The 13,281-nt window shown below is 36.6% G+C and overlaps 1 protein-coding gene across 1 annotated transcript; it reads right to left on the bottom strand.

Moving 5' to 3' along the window:
- Window positions 1-467: 467 nt before the first annotated feature.
- LOC127226794 (60S acidic ribosomal protein P0-like) lies at window positions 468-1,467 on the bottom strand. The gene has a single exon (XM_051190929.1). The coding sequence runs from the start codon at window positions 1,450-1,452 to the stop codon at window positions 508-510; it is 945 nt and encodes a 314-aa protein (XP_051046886.1). The 5' UTR covers window positions 1,453-1,467; the 3' UTR covers window positions 468-507.
- Between the last annotated feature and the right edge of the window lie 11,814 nt (window positions 1,468-13,281).

Raw genomic sequence — 13,281 nt, forward strand, 5'->3', positions numbered from 1 at the left:
AGACAGCTAAACCCTGTCTTTTAGTGGTGAGTGATGCTAGCAAAGATTTTGAAAATTAAATACAGAAATAAATTGAAACATGCTATTGGAAATACAATTTATTTAGCAAATATTATTAACTAACCCAATTTGTTCATTACATTACTGGTAACTGAACACCTGCTCCCTATTCTCAATATTTTGAAAATAACTCAGCAGCTTCTTTGAAATTATGGGTATTTGAGATCTACAACAGTAAACACATTGAGCACCCTCCAATGCTGTATTGGATCCTTTGTGATTTGAGGAAATAGTAAGGCCATAGGAGCTAACACACTGATGGAAATAGCATTAAGATGTTATTGCCTATAAAGCCAGCTACATAAGGTCATTGATAAGATAACCCACATGCTCAACTTCATGAATAATATAGAAATGTTTGTGCAATTGAATTATTTTTTTAACAGAAGTAAGCTTTTATTTCCATATTTCTCAAATTAAACTGGCTGAGTTGGTTGCTTTGAGGGATCAGTCAAAGAGACCAAATCCCATATCCTTGTCTGATTCCTCAGACTCTTCCTTGGCTTCAGCCTTGGCTGGGGCTGCAGCCGCAGCAGGAGCAGGAGTGGTGGCAGCAGCCACAGGGGCAGCAGCCGCAAATGCAGATGGATCAGCCAAGAAGGCTTCAGCAAGTGGGAAGGTGTACTCAGTCTCCAAAGACAAAGCCAGAACCCGCTTGTACCCATTGATGATAGAGTGTGGTACTGAGGCAACAGTCGGGTAACCAATCTGCAGACAAACACTGGCAACATTCCGGACACCCTCTAGGAAGCGAGAGTGCAGAGTCTGCTCTGTGATGTCAAGCACTTCGGGGTTGTAAATGCTGCCATTGTCAAACACCTGCTGGATGATGAGCCCAAAGGAGAAGGGGGAGATGTTGAGCATGTTCAGCAGAGTGGCTTCGCTGGCCCCCACTTTGTCTCCGGTTTTTATGAGCTGCACGTCACTGAGAATTTCAATGGTGCCCCTGGAGATCTTCGTGGTGATGCCCAGAGCCTGGAAGAAAGAGGTCTTCTCCGGGCCCAGGCCAGTGTTCTGGGCTGGCACAGTGACCTCACATGGGGCTATGGCACCAGCACGGGCAGCCGCCGGCACCTTATTGGCCAGCAGCATGTCCCTAATCTCAGTGAGGTCCTCCTTGGTGAACACAAAGCCCACGTTCCCCCGGATATGAGGCAGCAGCTTCTCCAGCGCCGGGTTGTTCTCCAGGTGCTCCCGGATGGCCTTCCGCATCATGGTGTTCTTGCCCATCAGCACCACGGCCTTCCCTCGACGGGACATGCGGATCTGCTGCATCTGCTTCGAGCCCACATTGTCGGCTCCCACAATGAAGCATTTTGGGTAATCATCCAAAAGTTGGATGATCTTCAGGAAGTAGTTGGACTTCCAGATTGCCCCGTCTTCCCTGGGCATCACGGCGGTGCGTCAGGGATTGCCACGCAGGGTTTAAAGACGATGTCACTCTAATGAGGACGCCTGGCCGCAATTAAATTATTTGAAATTTACAATAAATAAGACATAGGATGGAGTGTGTGTGTGTGTTACAAAATCTCCAATGACTGACCTGCTGTTAAAATTAAACAATGTACAATATATGATTCTCTTAAGCAGCAAGAGAGAGGATTAAGTATATGCTACAAAAATGGAAGTTCTCATAATTTTAAGGTTAAGCATTAACTATTTTTTCTATAACTGTGTTTAAGTGCCATTTTGTTTAAGGAATGTAAAAAGTCAGAAGAACATTAAACTGTTGAAAATCACATCCACATTGGATTCTTTCTTTCCTTCCTCAGTATTACAACTAAAGGTGAGGATTTGGAGAGAGAAACTAGAACTTCCTATTTTGCTAGTGAGAACTTAAACTGTTTTGACAACTTAGCATTTTTTCAATATGTTAAGCCTACAATCCTTATATAAACTTAAATTCCCAAGAAAACTTTAAACATATGCTTACATAAAATTTATTAAGTGAAGTTCACTACATCATTTTAAGTCAGAAGAGACAAGGAAATATAATGTTCATGAATAGACAATGGATAAACCAAATCAAAGCGTTTGTATAATGAGATACTACACAACAATAAGAAGGAATTATTGACTGATAGGTGTTATAATATATATTGACCTTGAGAAGTAGAGGGTGGACAAGACCATGCTGCAGAAATACATAGAGACAGCTGACCTGAACAAGGAGGAGCTAACGGACCCCAGACTGATAGCTGGGAATCCAGCATGGGACTGACTCAGACCCCCTGAACAGGGGTCTCAGCTAGAAGGCCTGAGCAGTCTAAGGGACCACGGACAGTGGAAAGTATGAGGTCTTAAAAAGGCTTTTTATTATACTCTACTTAAATGTCTGAGAAGTATAGGAATTTTGAACTTCCAAACTTTTGATGTGAGAACATTTGACCAGTTGTCACTTGCATTGTTTTTCCTGTGCTGGAATTAAGTCCATATGTCAGGCAAACAGTTTACTGCTGAGGTCCATTCCTGGGCATATGACTCCTCATTTTAAAGGTTAATGAGATGACTTTCTTAAAAAATTTGTAATTGTGACTGGATGTGGTAGCTCACACTTGTAACCTCAGCACTTGGAGGATGAGGATTCAATGGTATCTTCTGTAGCACAGCAAGTTTGAAACCAACCTGGCCTACAAGAGACTGTCTTAAAACAACAACACCACACACATACATGCACAGACACACACACACACACACAGAGAGAAACACAGAGACAGACAGAGACATAGGCAGAGGAAGAGAATTGTAGCTGAATGATTAATAACTCACACTGAGTCTGACTCAGGGTTAGAGGGAAAAGCAGTGTATCGGGACAGCAGGGAAGGTGTACTTTCTCTTGCCATGACTTTTACATAGGCACCCTGCAAGGAATGAATAAGGACAAACCAGCCACAGCCAAAAGCAGATTGACCTTGACAATTGCTGAACTATCTGAGTTCCATACTCATTCTAAGTGGAGAAACATTGTATAACTTACAATGCTTTGTGATAGACCACCCCAAGAGAGTACTCAGTCTCCTCAGTTGGCTTTCCATAATTTGATTACTGTACGGACAGGCACTAGGAAGGGTTTATTTATTATTTACAGATAGCATCAAAAACTCAAAATGTTTTCTTTTTTGCTTTAGGTGTCATTATTTGAAAACATTTTTTGCATAACAACAATTTAATGGCATTTAAAGTCTATTATTTATTCTTAATCATAATTTGCACTATAAATAAAAATATCTTGGTACAAAAATAGTATGAAGTAACCCAATGATTACAGAATGCCTTCTTTTTATAAATATGCTTTATGTTAATCTTACAGTTTAATTTTGTTTATTTAACAAAGGGAGCGTGGACAGTTTATTAAAGTAAATAGTAGCCCATTAATGTGACCTTATGAGAGTGGAAAACATTTTAAAATACTATATTCCAGATCAAACAGAAATATAATTTATAGGCCTTAATTTTTTCAAAGGACTAGACTAATGTTCTAAAATATATGGAATCTGATGAAATTAGGCAAGTCAGCTAACCAAAGTTCTTTCAAAGTATGACTCATAGAATCTAGTGCTTATGACTCATTCTCCTCCTGTTCAATAACCTCAAATCACACCTGTGCATCTATTACTGAATTTAGAAATGTTATAGCATTATGTACCTAGGAATGCAAAAGTTCCTGGCAGAGTACATTTCCCTTATTGAAGGTCACAGCAGGTAGTGATGTAGGGAGAGACCATCACCAGTGGTTCTGAAAAGCTTAACTTCCTTGGCATCCCATCTTACTTTCAGATGAACAAACTACTATGACTCTAAAACAAATGTGTTTATCAGGGCATTCTAAAGTCAGCCTCACAGCTCCATGGCTTCTGCAGTTATGTTTTTGCATTAAACCCAAGTATTTGCTAGAATGCAGCCTCCCCTCCATGGAAGTTTCTTAGGAACAATTGACCTCCAGAGGAAGCTTCTTGGCTGTTCACCAATTTATTGTGGACCTTTGTCAAGTCTTACCTTTAAGTGAGCTTTGGTAATGCTTTTAGGAAATCACTTTCATAAGAGGGAAATGGAAATATAAAAATTATTCATTCAACAAAAATAAATCTGGAAGCAATGAATTGGAGCATCTCTTTCTCTATCCTTTAGGAAAGTTGAGATTCACATCTATCTTCTAATGTATCAAAGCAATTTTAAGGAGCCCAGAAGTATGAAAGAGCAAACAGCAACAATAAAAAAAAAAAAAGCTTTCTCAGTCAAGGTGAAAGGTAAGAACTGACACCCACTTGCAATTTTTCTCTGACCCTCACACATTTCCCATGGGTCTCATGTATCCACTGGACTCACACACACACACACACACACACACACACACACACACACACACACACAAGTGCATTCATAGGTTCATTGTAAAATTCTTATAATATTTCATTATACTATCTTTCCTATTAGTTGTTTGAGATTTAGATAAAAGGCTGGAAAAATAAACATCACAGATGCAGTTTTTTTTACATTTGCCTCTGAGAAGAAATTCACTTGACAAATTGACCAGGGTCTCCCAAGCTTCCAGAGGGTATAGGATCCTACCTAGATCTTAGAAATGTATTGGTCTGGAAAGAATAAAAATCCATTTACTATAGAAATACCTGATAGTAAGTGTTAATATTTAAGCATCTGTACTGGCCTGCTTTGGAGTTCTGACAAGATAAGCCCTTAGCTGCTGCTGCTAAGAGCACCACCTGTGGCTAGTCAATATGTTCCATTTTGGAAGGGCCCTGCCCACCTCCCATACCCCTTTCTTTCTTTCCCTCTGTCTGTCTCTCTCTCCCCCCTGTTTTCTTTTTCTCTCTCTGCTTCTCTTTCCTCTCTTCCACTGTTCTTGTCCCTGGAAGGTGTTAGAGATATAGAAGATAATAAGATAAAAAGAAAAAATAGTGGAACTGAGACAAAAAGTAAAAAGATTCTTTAATTTTTTTTCTAGGCATCAGTTTAAAACAAAACATTTTTCTGTGTGGTCATTAAAATTTTATAATGTTGTATCTCATCTAGAACTAACTTCAGTGAATCATATATATATGTGTGTGTGTGTGTGTGTGTGTGTGTGTGTGTGTGTATACACATATATGAATGTATGTATATATGTATATATTTAACTTAAAACTTCAAGTTTAAATTTCAAACGTATCAATTATATTATTATTTAATTATGATTTGTAGCAGATCATTCAATGTCAACTTCCTCTGACAAATCATACCATTTGTAAACAGGAATGTCTTTATCCCTCCTCTGGTGCTTATGACCCTATTTATTCTTGTTTAATTGAATCAGTCAATTGTCCCAGTATGATGTCCAACAAGTCAGTAACTGTGGGTATTTCTAATCTTGTTTCTAAATTTACTGGCCATCCAAATTAATTACTTAGAATTTGTTATGTGGGTGCTGGAGAGATGGCTCATCAGTAGAATGCTTGATTCTCCTTAAGAAGACTGGAATTCTGGTCTCAACATCCCTGTGTGATGGCTCACAAATGTCTTTAACTCTAGCTCAAGCACCAGGGGATTCAACATTATCATCAGGCCTCAATGGGCACCTGTGTGCATATGTACACACACACTCTCTCCCTTTTTCTCTTTCTCTCTGTCTCTGTCTCTCTCTCTCTCACACACACACACACACTCACACTCACACATGAAAAAATTAAAATATTTTTAAAGAATCATTTTGCAATGGGGTAATATTATTTTTTTTTCCTTAATTACTTGGGAAACTCACTATAGTTCAGCCAAATGATTCTCATGGTAAATTGAATTTGCCTTTTCTGAAAAAGTTTCTTGAAAGGTAGAATTTTTTATTAGTATTTTGCTATTTATCCTAACTTAATCATTTCAGAACACGCTATTTTAATGTTTAATTATAATAAATTGTGATAACACGATAACTTAATTGTTTATATTTTTACTTGTAGGTTTTTTTCTCTGTCACCTCAGTTTCTTTTTATGGAGCACACTGGTTATTCGTCATGACTGAATCTACATTTGGTAAGTTTAGTAATTTCTGTTAAAATTTGATTTTAGTTTAAATTGATATCAGTGAGACATTTTATTATACTTTTAAATGTTTGACCTCATATGTCCACTTATCACTATTTCTGTCTTCTGATTTCAATGCAAGTAAATATTTTTATTGATATATTTTGATGCCTTCCTGACGGTTTGGATTTCAAGTGACAGAATTATTATTGATGGCAGCAATGTGAAGTCAATGGACATCTTCTAAAAAGATGAGGTTTTAAATTATTTTAAGTAAAGGTGATGAGGAAAGTTTGGATCTGTGTATTTTGGGATATTACATTAAGATATGAATATTAAGAGGCATTTCTAAATGAAAAATTTCAAACATGATAAGAGAGGTACAGAGAAGTAGTATGGACAGTTATTTTTAAGTTAACTAAAACCAGGATGAAAACAAAAAATATTAAAAAGAAAAGGTGAATACAAAATAATGTTAGTAGTAATACCTAATAATAATAAAAATAAAAGTCATAAAAATTACAGAACTTCTAGAAATCATATAATTCCTTTTCTTTTTCATTTGCGAATTTTAACATGTAGAGAACAAAAGACAGCAAATGACAGAGTCTCCTGTGATAATTTTGGCGATATCTTTTTCTTTTCAAACATTTAGTACCTCAAGCTTCCTCTTTCCAGAGGTCACAGAGAATTCTACTTTGACCACAGAAAATAGGCTATTTAAAATGGAGGCTACAGAATAAAACATCAAGAAAACAAAACCAAAAAGCCCGTATTTTCCTAAAAATGAAGGTCTAACTTTCAAAATAATTTTAGCTCTTAGAATGATCAAATGATGCTGCTTCCATTAAAAGCAACCAAAATCATCACTAACAGAAACATATTTAGAAGATGTGATACATTTCACCCCCGGATATATGGAATTTGGAATTTTATACACCAATCCACTGCAGCCATGTAGATCAGAGAGAGGCTTTGGTATTACAAAAGAAGAGTAGGTTCAGATATACAAGTGTCTTGATGATTCAGCAGACTATGTTTGGGTACTCTGATGGAGAGAATAATACCTTCTAAGATGTTTATTTCCTAATGCCTGTGTCAAGCCTCAAACAAGACCAGTGTCTTTCAGCGAACACTTGCAGCAAGGCTTGTTGAGTCACACTGCAGCTGCCATGGATAGATTTTAATTCCCTTCCTTTTTCATTTTTCTCACTTTATTTTCCTCCTCTTGAATTTTGTTTGATTTGGGGCAGGGTTCAGGGACAGAGGGCAGATGCAATGGGATGGGGGGGGGGGAAATGAATGAGATCAAGATACATGATGTAAAAAAAACACATAGAAAAAAAAGACTGCTGTACAAAAATCGCTGAAAGCACAAAGCCAGTGCCCATCCCTAAATGAATGGCCCCACCCAGCTTACATTTTCTTAAATGCTTCAAATATGTCAATATAATTTTTCCATATGTTTAACTGCAAGTTTTCTATCAATATTTTAGTTGTATTCCTTTTAAATGTCATATTGTTGTGGTCTTTTTTATACCATCATGATATCTTTTTTTAACTTGTTCATTTGTTTCATTCACACAGTGTAACTGTAACATTTGGACTTGATTGTATTAATCTCTGTCTCATTTTTCATATACAGTTTTTCTATTACTCTTATTTCTTCCTTCTTGGCCCTTTTTGGTCAATTCGTGCTGTTTTTGTAATGTTGATATTTTTATTTAAATATTATTTTAGGGATTTTAGGGTGTGCGTGTGTGTGTGTGTGTGTGTGTGTGTGTGTGTGTGTTGTATGTGTGTGATGAAAGGATATTCTCTTTGTTTCCCTTACTAAAAAATCATCCCAGAGCCTGGATGATTAGTCATCTAAATAGATATCCTGACAGAACCTAGAAAGCACTTTACTAGGCCAGTAAGTTGATTCTAGTCTTGCTCAATGCAAAAGATAATTGGTACAATGTTTCTCAGGATTTCATGTTAACAAGCAAGCAAAACAAGGAAAGAAAAAAAAAAAACAAAGGATATGTAAATTTACATATCTTTATTTTATAACAGCTTTGAAAATGTGGGATGATTAAGAATATACTCATATTTTCAGTAGATCCAGTCCTTTCTTACATAAAATAGTAAAGATACTGACATAAATTAAGATCTGCAGAGGATTTTTAAAAAACCATATCGGAAGCCTAGAAAGATGGCTCAGTAGCTACAAAAGGAAGAAGCCTATAGCATTTAGATCCCCAGAACTCATGCAAATACCAGCTGAAAGTGACAAGTCACCTTTAACCTTAGCATTGGAAGGCAGAGACAGGTGATTCCCCAGGTCCAAGCTGTTCAGTAAAGCCACCTGCATCAGTGAGCTATGGCTTTGTAAGAGGCCTGGCTCAAAGAATAAAGTGGAAGATTCCCAGTATCAATCTAAGGCTTTTACACTCATACATACACATGTGCCTGCTCACATATGAGTTCACACATGAATGTTCACACATGCACAACATACATATGAGCATATAACATGAAGAAATTCAATTTATGTAGGAAATGCTGGGCTTATACCTATTTCATGCCTGGGATATACAACCTTACTTTCACTCTTTGCATAATGAAGTAGTTCATTTTTACTTAAAATAAAGCAAAAAACAAGCCAGGACTAGTGACTTGTGACAGTCATAGATGATTATGTATGTGTGTGTGATCACTGGTTAGTATTTTTCCAAAAGTGGCAATGCCAGTAATTTGTACAACTTGACTCCAAGTGTTCGCCATGGCCAAGGGCTCAGAAAACACTTTCTATCTGTGCACTCTTGACTTCATTAAAATTTCATTCTGATCCAATCATCTGGTTTTGTTAATAGCCTCACAAAGGAGTAGTCACCGCTGGAGCTTGAACACCACGATCCATTCTCTTTGATTATTGTTCAGCAATTTTGCTAATATGATCATTCCTGCTGAGCATTGGCTCGTTATGTTTTGACATTGTTTGCGAGAAGGAATATCAAATGGGCAGCAAAATATCTTACAGAGAATTATGCTTTTTGACAGGCTAATGGCTGAGGAGCTCTAGTTCTATCATTTTGTTTTGTTTTGTTTTGTTTTGTTTCAGGCACTGTGAGAGAATAGTTGTAAGTTGTAGTTGGCCTTTGAATTATGTCTAGCCATCTCTCAAAACTAAATGAATACAACCGTAGTTCTGGCTTCCACAAGTACACACACATGGTGCACATACATACATGTAGACATATATAAAATAGTAGGAAAAATAAAGCTTTTTAAAAGAGTTTTGAACTATAGCAGAGATACCACACTCAATATTAAAGCTTGCTAGAGTCTTTCATAGAAGTCAGTGCAGAAAATATATATGATAAATAATAAGGTATATTTAAACTGAGGCTGTTGTAAACAATCTGATAAATACTGTGTGGGATAGATGAGTTTCTCCTTTCACAGTATCATTTGCCCTGTTGAGATACCTGGGGGTATTTATCATTGTACATTTTTCATGTGGAGCATAATTAAAGTATCCTTCAAGAGTTGTATATGAAAGATTCATTTCTGAGAACAAGTAACTGACACTCTTGGTTGCCTGGTAACAGTCCAGGAAATGTAAATGTCTCACATTGTGCTCCATACTTTTCAAGCTGATCTACCTGTGTTGTACAAACTGTGAATTTATCAGTTGATACAGAGAGCTTGACTCCCAAAGTTATTCTTTTTAACCTTTTGGGGGCTGTCAGTGGCTTGGCTTTCTCCATCCATTAACCTAGCATTGCTTTAGGAGCTTGAGGGCCTTAGACATCAAGAACTATTCCAGTCTACATTTAGTAGCCTCATTGTTTTAAAAAAAAAATTAGATTTTTTCCATGCTCCTTTTTGTTTCTAATACTTTTAATTATTAAAATAAATACAGTAGAATAAACATATCTAAATATACATGGTATTGAACAGCTTGATTTTTATATTTTCCTGTATTAATCAATAGGATGGAAAATTTTCAAGTCATGAAACTTATTTTTTAGTGTGCTATGTAACATTCTACACAATTCAAGAGGGTTGGTTTTGTACTTGATAATGTCAGTGGGAAGACCTTCCTTCCAGAGAAGCAAGTTCATCAGGCTTTGTATATAAGAAGAAAAACAGAGAAGAGTAATAAAAAGAGAATTTTGTGTTTCTAAATCTTCAGTTCTAACTTTCCATGGGGATACTGGGAATCAAACTTAAGTCCTCTGGAAGAGCAGCCAGTGCTCTTACACTGAGTCACCTTTCTAGCTGCAAACTCTCCATTAAAAAAATGAAATGATCCCTTAATTGAGAGAAAAAAGAAACAGGCAAGAAGCAAGTTACCTGTTAAACCAAGGTTAATGCAGGGAGCCTGTTTCTTTTTACTGGGATTTTGAGGAAAGCTATTGTCACAAAACCCACACAATACCCTTAGTCATAATGAAGTAAAACTGAAGTTGAGCGACCTTCCTTGTCCATGACTGTGCCTGTGTCTGTGTTCATGAGAAGAGCTGCCTCTGAGAGAAGGGCACTGGGGATCAAAAGGCAATGCAGCTGAAGGAATAGTTGGGGCTCCCTGATGCATTTCTGCAGATCACCCTAGCATAACTTCACCGAGACTCAGCCATGATGATTCCAACTGGTTCAACCAGCCAGGGTAGGTATTAGTTCAGAGGTAAATTGCCTCCCTTTCAGATGCTATTCTGGAGTCTGCCATTGTGTGGGGAACTGCTATAAAATTCTAGAGCAATTAATAAGAAATCATTATATTTGTCGAAAATCACCTAAAAAGAGAAAAGAAAAGAGAATAAATTTACCTCTCAGAGGAAACAAAGAGTAGACAGGGGAAGCAGTTTAATTTTTTTGCACATGGACTCCGTGGCATTCATTAAAGTTTTGTGACAAGGCATCCAAGCCCCCTTCTCAGATCATGAAGTAAAATCCATTAACCACACTCCTCTGGTTAGAGACAGGGAGAAGGAACCTAGCCACATTGTTCCAGCATTAGAACAACTATGTAGAACCATGAAATCATCTTTAAAAAGATGAGAGATCTGTGAGGTGTTGGAAAACAAGAGAATGAGGAGTTCTACAAGTGCTTCCAGCCATCCACAACTTGTATTTGCTTTACTTTTCCCCCTGTCTTTTGATTTAAGATATGCTTTTCTTGCATTGTTCTGAAGTATCTTTCACAGCTAGAAGTTGATGGGAGCATTTTTCTAATGTTCGTTTGAAAACTTTTTAGTTTTGCTGTTAAAATTAAGTTCCTCGTGCCACCTCTAATTTATTCCCATACATGTGTAAGATCAGCGTGTCAGTATTTTTCCAGATGGACAGCTTTATGTGCTGAACTAATATCTGTGCCAATCAATTCTGCCACTTAGTTGAAATGTCATATATGCTATATATCAAACTTCCTTATTTCAGTGATTCATCTGTACCAAAATTTCCATTGATCATTTTATCAAAGTATTTTGCAAGTACCAGGCTTTTGAGTAAAGTAGTTTATAATTCCAGAGCCTGTAAAGTCAGCCCTTCCTTATCTCTCCATGTCTTTAAGAAACATTTGGCATTTGCTACATAGTTTTAGTATATAAACTTTAAGATTACCCTTTCTCTTACTAAAAAAGAAAAAAAAAAACAAAAAACAAATACCTCCTAAATTTCCAGGGCAATGAACTTCTGCTAATTACTATGTTAATGTGAGAAAGGTTTATTTTTTATGTATTCGGTGACCAATTCTTACTATAATACCAATTGCATAGTTTCTATTTATTAAGGTTTTTATTGACACCTGTTAATAAAATGATACACATATTTATAGGCACATGAACTTTTCATTTGCCCATTTTTATTTGTAATAATTTGTAATGGTCACACAAAGTAATGAATTTCATTATAGCATCTTAATGCTATAGCATCATTCTGCCTTCATAGTGCCCTCTCCTGATCATTTGCCCCACGTCTGGTCCTCTTCCTCCTCCTGCAAAGTCACCCTCATATGCTTACATGTCAAATCTATTTTATTAGCATGGATTTACTTTTAAGTTCACTTTTGTTACTTAGCATGAATAATATTGATTGAAGTATCTAGAGATTATAATTTGAATAGAGATCTTTAGTCCATATTAACCTAAGACTCCTAATTATCGTTTATTCTTTTTTAATTGTAAATATGTGTGGGGCATAACATGTTTTAATACACACAAGCTTTGTGAAGTCAAACAAACTTTTCTACCAATCCCTTCCTACAAAAAAACACATCTCTCTGTGTTTCTGGTAAAGCAACTGAAATCTGTTCCCTCTGCAAAAGTTTAGTATATAGTTCTTTTGTACTTTACATTAGACTTCTAGAATTAGCCTATATATTTTTGAGTTTATTTTATTCTTTAGGACAGATAATGAATTAAGAAATTGATGTAGAACTAATTTCATCCTACATACATGCAAAGCCAATTGGTTAAAACTATCTTTTGTATCCTTTGAGGGGAAAAAATAGCCATAAAGTAAATACTCCCAAATATGTAACATCCCTGTGACAGATTCCGGTATTGTTCAGTACCACTTCTTCCTCCTTGAGCTGGAGAATAATTCCCAGTATATTCTGTCTTTGGAATTAATCCACAACTTCTTTTGGTAAAGAAAAGTGAATAGATGACATGAGACAAAGGCTTCCAAACTCATGCATAACTTAGATTGCCTTTTGTTTTTTGTTGGTTCACAAATAAACTGCTGTTCTAGAGTGGTACAAATCATATCTGAGCCTAATCTTAAATCCAGTGCCAAGTCCAAGCAGAGCACTGAGATATCAGCTAGGCTTCACCAAGATGAGAGAAAGTTTAGCTAACCTGCTAAGTGGAAACTGTTAAGTGACACCTGTGGATGGGCTTCCACCTATAAATTCTCATTCCTGTTACTAAGTTTAGTTTCTTCCATGTTATTTCTTTTTTTTTAAATTTTAAAAAATGTATTTATTTTACTTCCTGGCCACAGTTTCACCTCCCTTCTTTCCTCTCAATCCCTCCCTCCAGTCTGTTTCCACCTTCCAGTACACTCTTCCATTTCTGTTTAGGAGAGGGCAGGTATCAATAAAACATGGTATATAAAGTTGCAGTAACATTAAGTACCTTCCTATATGTTAAGGCTGGGTAAGGCAACCCAGTATGCAAAGTAGCATCCCAAAAGCCACTAAAAGAGTTGGAGACAGCC

The sequence above is a fragment of the Phodopus roborovskii genome, unplaced genomic scaffold, assembly GCF_943737965.1.
Source record: "Phodopus roborovskii unplaced genomic scaffold, PHOROB, whole genome shotgun sequence".
NCBI lineage: Eukaryota > Metazoa > Chordata > Mammalia > Rodentia > Cricetidae > Phodopus > Phodopus roborovskii.

Excerpts from the sequence above, each read along its gene's own strand:
- LOC127226794 (XM_051190929.1), bottom strand. The coding sequence starts at position 1,452 with ATGCCCAGGGAAGACGGGGCAATCTGGAAGTCCAACTACTTCCTGAAG.